Genomic DNA, 16446 nt, shown 5'->3' with positions numbered 1-16446 from the left:
ACAATTTTTGACACCTTTAAGATTTACTTAGCTTTATTTGTTTCATGTTACTTAGTTATATTGTTTATCCTTTTTGTTCTTTCTTGTATTTTGTGCAAAAGACCTTGTCGTTAGAAATTACACTGCTTCATGTATCATCTCTTTGCTTATGGCAGCTAAGTTTGTGTAGACTGTGCAAACTAATTATTGACCCACTCATTTTTTGTTTTACGAATGTTTCTAGATCTGTGTATTATGTAAATAATTGACCAAACTTACGTTTTACTAAAATGATCTATTATCAAGAAAGTTTGTGTTGTTGTTTATTGAACTTAAATCAACATGAACATTATTACATGGTTAACAGAGGAAAATGTTAGACCTTTTTGTGAGTGTGCTGGTCTGAGTCTGTTGACCGCGTAAGTGTAAATCACAGTCTATAAAACCTGGCCCCCCCTCTTCACAAAACAAGAAATTATTTGATCTTTGCAGTTCAGATCAAAGGGTTGGAGTGGGTGTACATAAACAAGGTACATTTCCATAATAAGTATAAAGGTGTTCTTTCATAATTCCATATTATTCCCTCCAGCATCCTGAAGCTTGTTGAGACAGTGTCTTTGATGGATGTGGAAGGTGGCTGCCATTTAAATGATCTGTACATGTTGCAGGCCCAACTTTGGGTCAATAAACATTGATTTTTCTCTCATTTATTGTGGAAGCAATTGGTGTCTTGACGTCCAGCACAGGGTCACTGTACTGACCTTTTGACCTTGGTAACAGAGCAAGACAGGACTGAAGCGACACAATCGATGCAAATGTGTGTCTGTATGTCATGTTGGTCAGCAGAGCAGTGCATCCTGGGATATGGGAACAGAGGAGGTGACAACACCTCTGGCTGGAACTGTGGCGGAAGCTGCAGTGCCAGAACCAACTGTGCCTGAGCTCTGTGAACACTGGCACCAGACGAGCGTGGGTCGGTCTGAGGCGCACAGATCCTTTGTATGCATGATTTGAGCCATTCTTCAGCCCACACTGTGTAAGCCCCTCTGGGCCACACTGCAGGAAGTGTCCAGTGGGACAGTAAGTGCAGAGTAGAGGGAGAGACTGAAGTTCACTGAGACAATGACCCATCACGCAAGTATCAGTGGCTCAAATAGTCGTGCAGATGTCTTAAAACCAGAAGATTGCAGTTTGAATCCCAGCTCCCACTGCTGCTGTGTCATTGGGCAAAACACTTCACTTGCCTTGCCCGTGTCAATGTGGTGAGTGGTTGGTGGTAGATGGCGGGACCAGTTGGCAGCCTCACTTCCATCAGTCTACCCTTGTGGAGGACTAAAACAGCCAAAATAATCAATGAATAAATGTCCATATTGAATTATTATTGGAAAAAATCAGACAAAAGCACTTTAATATATTTTTATTTCAGCATTTGTGATAAGATAAGAGATAAGATAATCCTTTATTGATCTCACAACGGAGAAATTCACTTGTTACAATCGGCATTCAATAAGATCACTCAGAGTGCAAAAACAGACAGGAAATGTGCAAACAGTTAAATAGTAGAAAACGATGATGTTTTTAAAAAAAATATCTCTACAAATGCTGAAATAAAAACACATTAAACCACACTTTCCTTGACACCTCTCACCAAAGGCAAATTAATGGGCCAGGCTTCAAATAATTAGACCCGTCATAGATGAAGGGAGACAGTTCACACCTGACAGAAGGGAGAGAAGTTATTTCCCTTCATTTCTGCTGCATAGACTTGTGTTTGTTTAGGCTATTTAATCCATTGTAATTTAAAGCTCATTAAAACCACTTCATTGTAATGAATTTATGGTACAATAAGGATACAAAAATGAAAAGCCACCAGTATGACAAACCAGCCTTTATATTTGTTTCAAGGTCCATAATCTTTAACTTGAGCATCATTATAATTTAGTTTTTGTTCCACGAAGCTAAAGGCTACATTGGCTGTAACTGAAGTCATTTGAAGCACTCTGGGCATGTACTGTAGTAGTGTTGACTCTGCCCTGTACTTCCTGTTGTAATAACTTCAGATTACGCATCATAAGAGCCCATCACAGAGGATGGGACGTCCTAGCTGTGAACCGCGTGGGTGACAGAGAAGACTGCCTCTTTGGAGCTTCGGTACAGTAGATTATTATAAAAGGATAGTTTAAGTCAACCACATGGGACATGGTCATCCTAAAATAGTGTACAGTTCTCATTAGTGCCTCAGTGCTCAGGGGACTACCAGTAAATTCTGAAGCAGCCAGAACTGTCCATGATATTTCAGTTAAGGCTCTATGTATGGCTGTAAATCAGGGTCTGCAAGGTCAGCACCAGTGTGGTGCTTCTGAGTCTGCCACAGTGGGGCAGTTTGGACATGGAAAATACCATGTTTTGTCACCAAAACCTCACATCTCATTCAACCTGCTCACCTCCAAGTAAGTAAGTGGTTTCCCCTGAATTCTCCTGTAAATATCACTATGAATTGAAACATTTACCATCCAACTCTCGTCAGAAATAAAGCTCTGCTCTTGATTCAGATTCTGAACAGTGCTTATATGTCCTCCATATAGTGTTCTTCTCCAGTGCAGATTACAGGACTGACCTCTGAAAAAGGCCACATCACCATTGTGCAGCCAAATTAAGTGAAATGGACTGTAATTCAATGTATTTACTTTTTGTTTGAAATAATGTAACCAAAGGCATATGTTGTTGAGAAACCAATAATACATCCATCAATTTCCTTTCACCGGGACAGGGCCAGGTCACGTTGCACTATCCACAGCACGGTGGCTGAGTAGTTAGTGTAAGAAGCTCCCAGGTTCAGTCCCTGTGTGGGCCTTTCTGTGCTGAGTTTGCATGTTTCTCTCCTTGTGTCTGGATGGGTTTCCTCCAGGTGATCTGGTTTCCCCAGTCTTTTATTTTAATTGGTTTATTTGGTCGGGACTGTGCAAGTTAATGAACAAGCCACACCGGATTGTAGCATTGGGCTAATTTCCCTCCGTCGTCGCCCATGCGCACTCTCAAACACCCTCTCATTCACACTGGCCTATTGTACATGTTTTTAGTGGTAGGGGAAACCGGAGTACCCAGAGGAAACCTACACAGACATGGGGAGAACATGCAAACTCCACACAGAAAGACCCCGTTCCTGGTGGGAATCGAACCCAGACCTTCTAGCTGTGAAGCACGGGCTCTAACCGCTGCGCTACCGTGCCGCCCTATCAACCAAAAACATGCACAATAGGTCCTTTAGCCAGGTGATTCTGACTATTAGTCTGGCTCCACATTTGGAGATGGGTCCCCAAAGGCTGCACTGCAGTCGCACTGCTCCTTACGGGATGGAAGGATGGGTCAAATGCAGTGGACAAATTCCCTACACCTTACCTTACTTCCTTCTATTCACAGTCCACCTTAGAGACATAGTCCCTCCGGCGTGTCGTCCCCAGGACCTCCTCCTAATGGGACGTGCCCGAAACAGGTGATCAGGGGGCATCCATAACAAATATCTGAGCACCTCCGAGAGTTCATCTGGAAGGAGCAGCGGCTCTACTTTGAGCTCCTCCCGGGTGACTGAGCTCCTCACTCCATCTCTGAGGATGTGCCCAGCCACCATCAGAGGACACTCTGAGCCTGGTGTCTGCCATGATTGTGAAAACCTCAATTTGAAATTAGAAGTAGTGAATAGATTTCACAAGTATTATAATTTTTTTGTACCAGACAGAGGGCCAGTATGGAGCACATGAGACTGATGGCTTTCCCAACTGATTTTGACATTAAGAGAAAAGGTAATATTTCACAACAACACGTCTCCCAAGCTGATTTCTGAGTTTATTAAAAAGTCTTTGTTGATGTTAACGTACAGTATAAAAATACACTACATTCATAAAACATAATAAGTTAAAGTGATTCATAAAAATAGTTGTAATGTAAAGGGGTTGAGCAAAAAGGCCAGTGCAGGTTAAGCAGTGTTTTCAAGAAATCTCTTTTCAATGAACACGACAAAGCAGTTTTAACAGACATTTGGTGTTACCTGAACCAGAGATGTCAGAACAAATACTGTGTTTTGGAGATATTGGGAACAATCTATGCTTCATTTACCCACAATCAAGCCGTGAAGTAAAAAGACAGAGAGATCCACTGCATATGCTTCATGGCAATGCTTCATACACACAACTCGAGTATCATTCATAGATAATGACAACATTTCAAGACACACAAATGATTAAATTGATGTGAATATATATAGAAATACATCCAAAAGACAGAGAGGAACAGTGCCGTGGTAAGAGATGGCAGGGGTAACAAACACAAGTTTATTTGGCTCAATACAATGATGCAGAAAAAGCTTTGTATAAATGTTGTGAACTAGACTTCATGTGTGTTTGAGTTAATATTGTCACTTGATGTTCTCTATGATCGAGATGTTTCCTCTTTCTGAGTCAATTCCGTTCATGAACTCTTTGTTTTTCATTAGTGGAGTGGTGAGTCCCGGGAGCACGACGTCCCTTCTCTCTAGTTCATCGGTAAAGTTGACCGGCACAGTCCTCCTGGGCAGAGCGAGCTCGTGAGTGGGGCTGAAGCCCAAATCTGAGGACAGTTTGCGCTTGATGGAGGTTGCTCTCTGGAACTTGTCGTAGATATCCACACTGACTCTTCGGCGCGTCTCTTTAAACTCTGCAGAGACTGTGGCTGTCCACTCGGCCGCCTGAGCACGGATCTCACCAACCTGCCAGACACACATTAAACTGGTATGAAATATGCACAGAGGCATGTACAGTTACTGTTTTAAATGGCAGTGAAAAGGCACTCGGTTTTCTTTTGATCTGTTATAATATAATGCACTTGTCTCTGTCTAACTGACAGAACCAAGGCTGCCAATCTGCAGGATAATAATCTCACGCACCGCTCAGGCCATTTCCACATGGTCTCTCATCCAGGCACTAACCAGGCCCAACCGGCTGAGACTCTGATCTGATGAGATCGGGCGTTCTCAAGAAGAGGTAAAGTCTATAACTATTATTGCCAAATGGTTATAGACTTTGGTTTTGTCAACCCAGAGCATGGGGCTTTGATTACACAAGAATCAAAACATACAAAAGCACATGATCAACTTTAGTATTAAAGATGCATTAACTTTTTATGTTTTTTTATACTATATATGTTTAGGTATATTTGACCTTGTAGTGAACCAGCAGCTGTATGAGTGCTCAGCATGACGCCTTAACTTTCCATCAGTGTCACGAGGACGCTCCAGGATCTACGTTTTTTTTTACATAAAAAGTTGCATAATGTACCTTTAATCAATCAATCAATCAATCAATCAATCAATCAATCAATCAATCAATCAATCAATCAATTAAACTTTATTTATAAAGTGCTTTTCATACCGAAAGGTATCACAAAGTGCTTTACAGATTACAACATTTAAAACAATGCGCCTGGGACCACCACCCATATATATTTTATATTTGGACTAAATAAATAGATTAGTCAGTTAAAAGCTAAAAAGGTGGGTCTTGAGCTGCTCTTAAAAACATGAACGTTCTCTGCAGCCCTGAGCTCCTCCGGCAGGTCGTTCCAGAGGCGAGGGCCGTAATATTGGAAAGACGCCTCACCATGAGTCTTTTTGTGGACTTTAGGAATAACTAGGAGACCCCTGCCGGAGGAGGGGTCTGTTTTTTGTAGATTCTGAATAAATCAACATTATATTGTTAATTGTTGATAATTAAAGTCTAAACTTCACTTAAACATGTTTATTTAGAGACATAAACAAAATGCCATACTTATCCTACCTTCGAATAAATAAAATCTACTAAAACGTGTTCAGGGACAAATAATCACTATTATTGAGCACATGCAGAATAATGTGAGTTTATATTTAACAACAGAAACTCTTTTCCACATGATACATCTTTTCCACCGGTCTGGAGAAGCTCATTGTAACGCTCTGAGACCTGGTTGATGCAATGGTCGAACCGTGATTCAATTACAAAACTGTCCAATCATTGTAATTCAATTAAGCATAAAGGTAAAGGTGAAGTAGGACCGAGACATTTTTCTGGAAGCACAGTGGCCTTACAACACGTTACATCCACAACATCGTAGAAATTCTCACCATTTCAGATAGAAGGAAGTTTATTATACAACTGCCAGCTATTCCCTGTGTTTGAGGGGGGAAAAAACTGAAAATGCACTTTGGACCTTTGTCGGGGATTAGGTCCACAGAGTTGTCATATCTATAGTGATTATTACGTCTTAGGGACCCGGTCTGTGAGGTAGCAGTTTGCTGTAAGGCCTATGAACATGGCATTGGTTATTGGTTATTGTTCTGTTAATAATAGTAAAATCTTTTTGGTGTTTTGCCGAATTTTTCTTACAGAGATGACATTGCACCTGATCCCAGTTTTTGCTTTATTTATGCAGATATTAACCATAAGCCAGATCAAAATATCAGTGTTTTAACAGTTAAAGTGAAATCACGCAAAATATTCAGCCCTGTGCGCCTCGATTTCAAACTTTACTAATATTCTCTCTTTTGAATGGTAAAAAAGTCCTAAAAGCCGCAACAATAGCAGGAAAAACACGTGACTGAAATGCATCTATGGCTGTTTAGAATGCAGCGGTGTCACGTAACCTATTAACATTATAAACAAACCTGAAATCATAGGCATAATGTTCAAGGGAAAGGTACCTCTTCTTTGGTCCTTTTTGAGATGACTCTGAGCCAGTCTCCGATCATGCTGAGGATGGCCGCGAAGTAGGCCAGTCCCACCAGTATCCAGAACCACACCATGGGTTTATAGTAGTCCAGGTACGCGATGTCTGATCCACCTACACACATAGAAACTTGTGTTAGTGCTCTAAATATGACGAATGACAAGGCTTACTACTACTAGCCATATATTGTTCTCATTCGCATGTGTTTTCTCTTCTCATCATAATGAATTTTGAAGGTAGATATCAATGACTTTTTTTTTCTTTACCTGCCACAAAGTCTCCAAATCCAATAGTAGTGAGGGTGATGACCACAAAGTAAAGCGCCTCTAGGGCCGACCAGCCCTCAATGTGTTTAAAGATGGCGGTGGGGAGCGCCACAAAGAACAGGCAGCCAAACAGCACGAACAGAATAGTGGATATGACTCGGATCTTGGTCTGACTGATGTCGCCGTGCTGTAAGAGATAAATAGAATATCGTTAATTATTTTTCACTCTAAACAGGTTAAAACAGCTGCATCAAGAGAACACTACCCAATTGTGAGAACTCTTTGGTTTTAAGTACGTAGACATCGCAGCTCAATACATTGCCTTTGTTTGAAAAGGGGGAATTGGTTCACCCTCTTTAGAACATGCATAATTATAACACAATGTACTCTCCTGGGAGATGTGGAAAGACTGTTCATACTATTCTCTGAGAATAATGCCTCTGTCCCACACACTGAGCCACATGACGGCTTTTGTACAAGAGACTTAATATTGATGTTCCTTAAGGGCGGAAAAGTTATCCTATTTTCTTCACTTTTTCATTTTATATAAAACTTGACTTACCACAAACATTTTCTCCACTCGGGCAATTCCTTTTCCAAATATAGTGCCGAGCTGATCACCCACACCGGCCAGCAGAAATCCAAACAAAGGGATGCCCAGTAAAGCATACATGATGCAGAAGATCCGTCCTCCTTCAGTGTGTGGAGAGGTGTTTCCGAAACCTTCCAGGAAAGGACAAAAATTAGAGATAAAACATTAATACAGTAAATTATTATATGTTCATTGATATATTGATATGAAGGGCATATTATCAGTTTCAAACACTTTCAAACACTATCTGTAGAAGTTATACCAATAGTTGTGATGACTGTCCCAGCGAAGAAGAAGGCAGAGCTCACGTCCCACAGGCTGCTGTGATTACTGAGGGTTCCTGCCGGGTTCACTCCTGAGCGCATGGCCAGCACTATTTGCTGCAACAGCAAAAAGACATTTATTTTAAGTTTGATAGTCAAACATGGCATTGGCGTTGGATTATAATGATTGGCAGGTTAGCACTGCAGAGTCTGCCTTGTGCTCTGGGAGCTGTCCCTGGTGCTGATTTGCCGCTCACCTTCACCAGCTCCTCCAGCTCACTGTGGTTCACGCACTGATGTGTCGAAAGGAACTCCAGCTTCTGGGTCAGGATGGCCACGCGCTGGGCACTGATACAGACAAAACATCCATCATGTTTGAATTCTCTATTTTCATACATGGATTCACACATCTCAATCTAAACTCACTCATGTAAATTGTCTGTATCTGAACATTCAAAACTACATTTTCAGTCCACCCTCCAATGTTCATATCTGTAAGGATAGTTTGTCTTACAATACAGTATCTAAGTTCAACTGAGTCCTCAGATTAGACATGAAAGACAGTGCACTTAATCTTTGTATATATACTGCAACACATTCTAACATTTCATGCTTCCACTTTGCGGGTACAGTTCTGTACCTCTCGTGGGGCTGCTCCAGGGCCTGGAACACCACTGCACCCATCACCAGGTACAGCACCACCAGGACAAAGATGGCCGTCACCGTCTTCCACTTCATCACCGTGGCAACCACCTGCAACACCGGACTTGATCAGTCAAAGGACACGCACTACACCCCTACTGTATTTCAGACCTGTCAAAACCAGCCGACCTCATTCTCCTCCCGAGGAGTCAGCGTGATGGACTTTGTGGAGAAGGAGAGGCGTGGTCTGGTGTTTTCAGTCGCAGTTTTTGGATCCAGTAAGTCAGGAGCTGCCACTGCCAAAATGTAGTCAGAAAATGATTTGAGTTTTGGCTCCTTTATTGCCTTCTACAGATAATGGAGATCCTGGTGGTTGAAATGGCCTCGATGCAAAACATGGGTCACACAAACTATGTTATGAACTGAGTCAAGATAAGTGACAGAAAAAAAGTCATATAGGCTCGTAAAGAAATGAAAGCACCGAAATCACCTAAAGCATTTGTTCTGTGGTGCCGCTAGTGGTGCTTAGGCTTCCTCAGCTTCAGGGTCATCTGCTTTTTTACTCTTTAATCTCACTCTTATTGAAGCGTTGCATTTTTCAGGTTTGTGATTTACGCACAGGTCAGATAAAGCCGAATGTAGATCTATTTTAGACATTTTTAGTCCAGATTTCATCTAGATCTAGGCCCGGTGATACTTGAAAGGTCAAATCATTTATGAGGTGGTACTTGCTGTGAAAAGTTTGAGAACCGCAAAAGAATTTGGGCAGGTTGGGCCAAAGTCTTAAATTATAGGCCTGCATATAAACCTGTGTGAGCCAATATAGGCCTCAAAATATAGGCTAGTGCGCCAGTCGACTATAAGAAAGGGAAAAAACAAGCCACAAGCTACACATATGATTAGGCATATCATTGTTAGGAGCAACAGGTGCAATTAAGCTAAATAAATGCTGACTAGTTCTTTGAAAGTCCTCGGTCCTTTAATGCCTGTTTGATCTCTACTCACTCCTTGAAGTTCGGCCTATCCGATGCCCTCCGCTCTCCTCTTCTCCTCATCCGACGCTCTCACGGCGGGCGGACGAATCTTTCCTCCGTGCTTCTCCCTGTGGCGCTGGTGCGGGACGGCCTGCGGCTGCCCCGTGGTCCGTAGGCCTTGGTAGCGCACAGCTGGACGCACGCGGGTCTCAAGTTGGGACAGAAGTCTCGTGACCGCGCTGCTCCAAAGTTGTGTCTTCGCGCTTTCTGGCATCCACTCTGTGTCCACGGCGCGTCGGTGCGCTCTGGCTTTTGAGCGCGCCGCCGCAGGATGCCGAAGAGGGGCCACTAGGGGAGGGGGAATGGGTGGACATGTCGACCTCGCTCGGGGAGGTGTTTAATTTAAAGGGCCTAAAAACACTGCAAAAAGTAATCTTGAAATAAGTGGCCTACATTTGTCTTTGATGTGAGAGTTTAATTTCAAGAAATCTGTAATGTGGCAAGATATTTATATTAAGATGAAAGAAATGACCAAAGAAATGAATGAAATGACTCAAAACTGTGAGAAATCTTAATTTACTTGAAATAAGACTGTTGTTTTACTATAATCTTGCCCCATGGACAGATTTCTTGAAATCTCAAATCAAAACAAATGTACTGATTTTAAGAATTTCAATATTACTTTTTGCAGTGAAGACAGTTGAGCATCCTGAGCTGAGCCTGTAGAGAGATTCTAGAACTGTAGTTACGTGACCCTTAAAAGTCAAAGGAAAATCTATTTGGATATGCATTTTTTTAATGTAGCCGATTTATCAAATTACTTCTGAGCCAAATTAGTAATCCTATTGTATAGGCTAATTAATTTTCCTAATGAGTTTGTATGTATTCAAATTAATACATATTTTGTCAAAAATTCACATAATTGAACAAATAACTTTCATTTCCAAACCCAAATATTTAGCCTTGTCTTGTTTCCTCATAATAAGATTCACAGCCTCCTGCACTGGGACCTCACATGACATCACCTGCTGTTCTCTGACTCTTTAAGGTTAAGGTTATTTATAAATATAACTTTCATCATCCCCACTTTTATCAAAACGAGGCTACATGTCAACATAGACTGTCCGAACAGATACATTTAGAATTATTTTCTGTGGGATTTTCTTTGTAAAGCATCATCTTACATCAATAGTTACTCATTGATTAATAGAATCACAGTTGGTGGTCTTTGAAACAAAGCCTGGTTTCGTGCATTGAGCGGCCAGTGTGTGAGTCTGACGGCAGAGCATAATCACTTCATGATCGTCTGGTTGCTGAATAATTACCACTATTTAGCCACAGTCAATTTACAAGGCTGTGAACAGACACATTTCAATGGAATGGAGTTCTAGGCCTACATCATTTGTCATTAATAACAAATGCAAAATGTCCTGGAAAGTACTTCAGCCTGCAGAGAAAATGTGCCCTTCCATAAGCTTTACATTCACATCTTAATGTTGAGCTCTAATGTCTAGACGGATTTTGTAGGACGTATTTCTAATTTTATTTTGTTTATTTATAGCTTTCAATGACGTCACTTTGTCCTCCAGCTCTGACCTTAGTTTGGTCATTTAAATTTTACCTTCAGATGAATGTTGATATCAATCAATCAAAATCAATCAAAACTTTATTTATATAGCTCATTTCATACAATGTTGTAATGCAACAGATTAAAAACAATTCCCGCCCACCCAATATATCTGAATGCTCACTTCACTTAAAACAAACATGACCTTGATATTTGAAAGTTTTCTCTCAATCTTTGATATAAGTGATATTATGTTGTAATATCGCTGTTATTGTTTATCTTAATTACAATTTTTTTTGTCCAATGTACAAAATAAATACAATTGTTGTTATGTTATACATTTGTAAGTGTATTGGTTTGATATGTTATGAGATTTCTATAAATGAGATCCCAATTTCTATTAAAAAGTCCCCACAAAGTAAAGTGATTATATACAATTTAACAATCCGATCCAGAGTGAACCTGACAAAGAAGTTCTGGCACCTGCAGATGGGAACATTAAATAGTCTCAACATGGAAAACATGTGGCTTCCTCCCAGCCTCCACTGACGTCACCATAACAACCGGCCGTAATCTCCTAAACAAGTTCCTTACATTTTCCACCATTACTGAATTTTACTTTACTTTCTTATTTTTCTTTGTTACTTTTTGTTAAGGACTTTTGCACCAGACTTTAAACAGATATTTGGCCACTATACTACATAAACTATAATCCTATGACTCTGTGAGATGTTCGTTCATGGTTGGTGCTGACAACATTGTGCCCCTCATGGGGAGCTACTGGGGACAATGTCATCCGCCGGATATAAACATGATTAGGAACAGTTCATGCAGAACAGCCCCACGGGGAGTTTGAGTGAACAGTTACAGGTGTCCCACATTGATGCCCCTGTAGTTGTGTGCAACAAGGTCAGAGCTTCCTGTGGCTGTAATGAGCTGAAACCCACTCCAGTTACTGTGTGGAATGTGACAGTAGGTATTTCAGACACGCTCAGTAAGTGTGTCCATGTATTCACTCAGGCACAAAACAACAGGCTCACAGGAAACCATCCCTTTCAGCTAAGTCTAACTTTGGCCTACAGGCTTCTCCCATCGCTGGAAAATGATGCTTAAAAGTAATGAAGATGTGAGATATGGCCCGAAAGAAATCATTAATGTCAAAACTTAAAATTGATCTCTTAATTTACAAAGGTTTAAGAGACAACATGAATCAATGTTTAAATAACTGAACTAATAAAACAACTAAACACAAAGGAAATGGGGGACTTACTATAGATGTAAAACATATTAATGACACTTCCACAATTGCAAACGAATGTAATTATTATTTTGAGCAATCAGTAGAGGATTTGCTTAAAGATTTTGGGACCATTGAATTGCCTCTGCAGTTGATGAAGCAAAAGTGTCACAAATCTTATCCAATTAATATCCAAAAATTATCCAATTCAAAATCAAATGATATTTATAACATTAATAGTTGCTTTCTTCAAAAATGCAGCTGTGTCCTGATTAAACCATTGACACATCTAGTTAATCTGTCAATAAGAACCGGTAAATTTCCATCAAGTTGGAAGAAACCATTCATAGTTTCAATATTTAAAGCAGGAAGCCTGGACAGTATGTACAATTATACATTTGGCCTATTATATCAAAGGTACTTGAGAAAGTAGTTACTGCACAATTGATAAACCATTTGGAAGCCAATCAGCTCCAACATCAATGCAGTTTGGTTTAGGTCCAGTCATCGCAAACTGCTGTTTAATTGAACATGTGAAAAAAATCCCATTTGTGTATAGCACTGAGTTTAGGTAATGAATTATTCGTCTTATTCGTATAGGTGGGTTTTTAGACATTTTCAACCTGAAAAGACTGAAACAGAAACAGAGTGGTGAATCATAATTGAGGCTCAGACCCCGGCGGAAGATTGAATTACTGATATGAAATACACGGCGATGATGACAGAATCTTCCCCCGGAGCCTGGACACTGGTGGTGGTTGAGGACGAGACCCGGGGCGGCCAGTTGAGGAGGGTCGCAGCACAACTGGGAAACGGCCGAGTGATGGACGAGGAAGCTTAAGAAAGGGATCCCGGGTGATGAATGGCTGAAGCAGGAATGAGCCGCTGTGGTGATTGGCTGTTGCAAAGGTGCGGCTTGAGATGGGACTGTGATTGGATGATGGTGATGAGGCAATGAATGAATGCTTTAGGTTCATCTTCCAGGTTGAATTTGAGCTGAAGCCTTATGAAATTGAAAATGTGCAACAAATGTAATTTAATGTAGTGCAGATAGGCCCAATCAGAGACTGTAGTTGAAAATTAGCACTAGCTATACATTCTTTTGTAGACAGAGGGTGAAGAGCGAGGAGAGACATTCAGCACATTTTCAGAGCTGGGAGTAGATGCCGTAAAGGATTACTGTTGCAGCCTCGTCTAAAGTGTTGCAGCCAAAGCCCTCAGGACCTATAGTATGATGTGTTCAGCATTGGTATTTGTAGAGAGTGGTGCTTTACTATGGGCCTCAATTGGGAGGTTGGTCTTTTGATAAGAAAGATAATCAGGCCAAAACTCAGCAAACTTGCCTACCCCTGCAAAGGCCATTGTGTAGCTTTAAATCTAAAGGTCAAAGAATAACAGAATGATGATACCGTCAAATGCACAGACAGACATCATACATAACTATACAATTTGCTCATATAAAATGATTGCCTGATTGCAAATGCCTGCAGTGGCTTCTTTGAAACTGTGTTTATTATTCTGTGCTTTATATGAATATTTGCATCTTCCCACAGGGGGTCAATATAGGCACAATGGCCTGCAGTTGTGTAAGTGGGAGGCCCCTGATTATGAAAATACTAAATACTCAGAGTGATGAAGTGGCATTATTAAGGTTGGTTTTATTTGGGGTCCTGGGTTAAAAATAGCCCCAATGGTTTTTACTGTGAGGCCGCAACATAATCCATGTTACATAACTCTGTGGGGGAAGACTGAGCTTACATAGTATGTGAAGGGAGAATATGTGTGTGAATGCACTGGGGCTATGCTATAGACAATGAAAAATGTCCGACATGGAGAAGGAAGCGGAAACTTCCAACATAAAATACAAGTGTGGCAAGTTACACGTTAAAACACTGCTGTTCCTAAAACACGATTCGTAATACTTTCTACGATGGTGATCAAAGTCTTCAAAAAGAAAAGAAAAGAAGGGCGGGGTTGACAGAGGGAGAGGAGCTGCGGGACAGTAGAGAGGAGACAGAAAGTGCGGTCCACACATGAAAAAAGTTGAGTTAAAAATAGAAGAGGGCACTAAAATAACACATTCACCTGCATGTGGTTTGCTCAGACACAAAAGAGGTCAATACTGTATAATTGGTCAATTTTCCATTTACTTTATATTTGCCATTTTACATAAAACTTGGGTGTGCTTCAGTTTTAACTTAGCGCAGGTGTTGCATGTTCTGCATCATTGTGCAAATGTGTAAACATGTTCATTACCTTTCACACTTTCTTTTAACCATCTGAAATTTTGTCAAGTCAGCAAAAAATGTTTTTCTGCTTGTGACATTACTTAGGCTTTATAAGTTAAAGTAAATGACTATCCGTCTCCAGCATCTGTGAATAAAAAGTTAAACACGCTGCCAATGCCATTGCACAGGGACAACCTTATGTTAACAATTAGGGGCTAATCTTTCTTCCTGTAAGTGAGTGTCAGTGGGATGTTTAGGCACCAGCCAGCTGTGAAATAATAAGCTTCTAAGTCACTCAATGAGTCACGCACAGACCAGACTTTCCTACATACAGTGCATCTCTACTGTTGTGGGAGATTAGAAAGACGCATACGAAAGATGTCTTTGATGTTTTTTGAGATGTTAGCCTTATAACAAAAGCTTTAATCAATACATGTATGTGGAGAAGCATTTTTTTTTTTAAATAGTCTAGTATAAATGATGATTGTTTTTTCTTTTAAGATGAAATAAGTAAAAATATGTAAAATTCACCCTATGGCAGTGATTTTTACACCCAGTATCTCCTCATAAAACATCTGCCTGAAGACGCTGTCTGAAGAGAGTGCACAACATCCAGCATCACCCTGCTCATCACTTTTCCACCTGCCCGCAGGGTAAAGGTACTGGGCCCTCGGTGTCAGTGAATCCAGTCTGGCCAACAGCCTGTACCCCCAGGCCGTGAGGCTGCTGAATGGTGCCCCTTTCCCCTCTCTCCCTCCTCCCACAGACAGTAACTCATACCCCAATGTGCAATAACTGTGAACTGGACTTTGGATTGCTGCATTAATTACATCTACACCCAAGTATGACTATTTTCTAAGTTTCTTTTTGAGGCTGTTTTCGATGTCCTTTTGATCTGTTTTTACTTTGCTGCTTTGCTGCTGTCAAAAAAAGAACGTTACTGTATTATGTGGCTGCAACTCTTGATGTGCTATGTTTACACACAGTATTTATTAATGGACCATTTATTTATGCACTTTCAACAACACATTATGTACTGTTGTTTTTCAAATGACAATAACAACAAAGCGTTGATTGATGTGTCTTTCCAAAAGGGTCTAAAAGGGTATCCAACATACTCCTAAATTGAACATAATGCTTAAACTGGGTGTAAAGCATGTCTAAACAAGAAAAAAAAATATCAATGCAAAATCAATGCATTACCAAAGCGTAAATTGAGCAATCTCTAGTTAATAGAATAAAGTTTAACATTGCAGACAACCCTACACCACCTGAAGAAGCCCAAGTACCACCAGTGGTACTCGTACCACAGTTTGAGAACCAATGCCCTCGGGTGGTGATGATCATGGGTTGAACCACTGTGTTGACACTGGGTTTTCAATGTTTGGCCACTGCAGGCTGGACTCATTACGGCTGATTAATGGACTTTGTGTGTGCCTAATAAGAAAGTAAATAAGGCATGGCAGAATAATGAGAAGACGCTGGAACAGAGACAAATGTCAATAGTTTGAGCACGAAGGGTTCGGTGATGAACAAAAGTCATGCATGTGGCCTGAAGTACATCGTTAACGTATGAAGTATATGGGTGTAATAAAGTACTGGACACTGACATTACGAATAACCAAGTTGTCCAATGAGAGCCATTGGACAACAATACAAGTGGTAATTGTCTTGATTATATTTCCTTTAATAAAATAGGCTACTGTTTGACCTACATTTAAGTGTGTGTTTGGCCAGCAGTGGATTTAATAATAGAGGTTGAGACCAGGACAAGGTGCAACATCTGCATAATAGCTCAACAGTTATAGGCCCTGTACCTGATTTTTTTTGTTTTAAAACAATGAAAGCTAAGTGAGTAAATTAAATTGGAAGTTATGTCCAAACTCATTCTGAACTTCCCTTGCACATTCCGAGCATAAAAATAGTTTAAAGGCATGTGTTTATAAGCACAATTTGACAGAAAGAA

The 16446-nt window shown here is 40.6% G+C and overlaps 2 protein-coding genes across 2 annotated transcripts in view; both read right to left on the bottom strand.

Moving 5' to 3' along the window:
- Positions 1-9: 9 nt before the first annotated feature.
- eva1ab (eva-1 homolog A, regulator of programmed cell death b) overlaps positions 10-16446 on the bottom strand; it is a 50286-nt gene continuing 33849 nt past the window's right edge. Inside the window, exon 5 of the mRNA XM_079555003.1 lies at positions 10-26. The gene's annotated coding sequence lies outside the window, so the exon portion shown is untranslated. The remainder of the gene's footprint in view (positions 27-16446) is intronic.
- Positions 4391-8585, bottom strand: kcnk2a (potassium channel, subfamily K, member 2a; the record flags this gene model as incomplete). Its single annotated transcript, XM_079555231.1, has 7 exons — positions 8473-8585; positions 8090-8180; positions 7832-7949; positions 7540-7700; positions 6978-7164; positions 6686-6825; positions 4391-4720 (listed from the first exon to the last, which is right to left on the bottom strand). Exons 1-7 carry the CDS (start codon positions 8568-8570, stop codon positions 4391-4393), a joined length of 1125 nt encoding a protein of 374 aa, XP_079411357.1. The 5' UTR covers positions 8571-8585.

Source organism: Gobius niger (genome assembly GCF_951799975.1).
Source record: "Gobius niger genome assembly, chromosome: 4".
Lineage (NCBI taxonomy): Eukaryota > Metazoa > Chordata > Actinopteri > Gobiiformes > Gobiidae > Gobius > Gobius niger.
The sequence above is the reverse complement of the archived record's forward strand: the minus strand, read 5'-3'. Positions and strand labels throughout refer to the sequence as shown.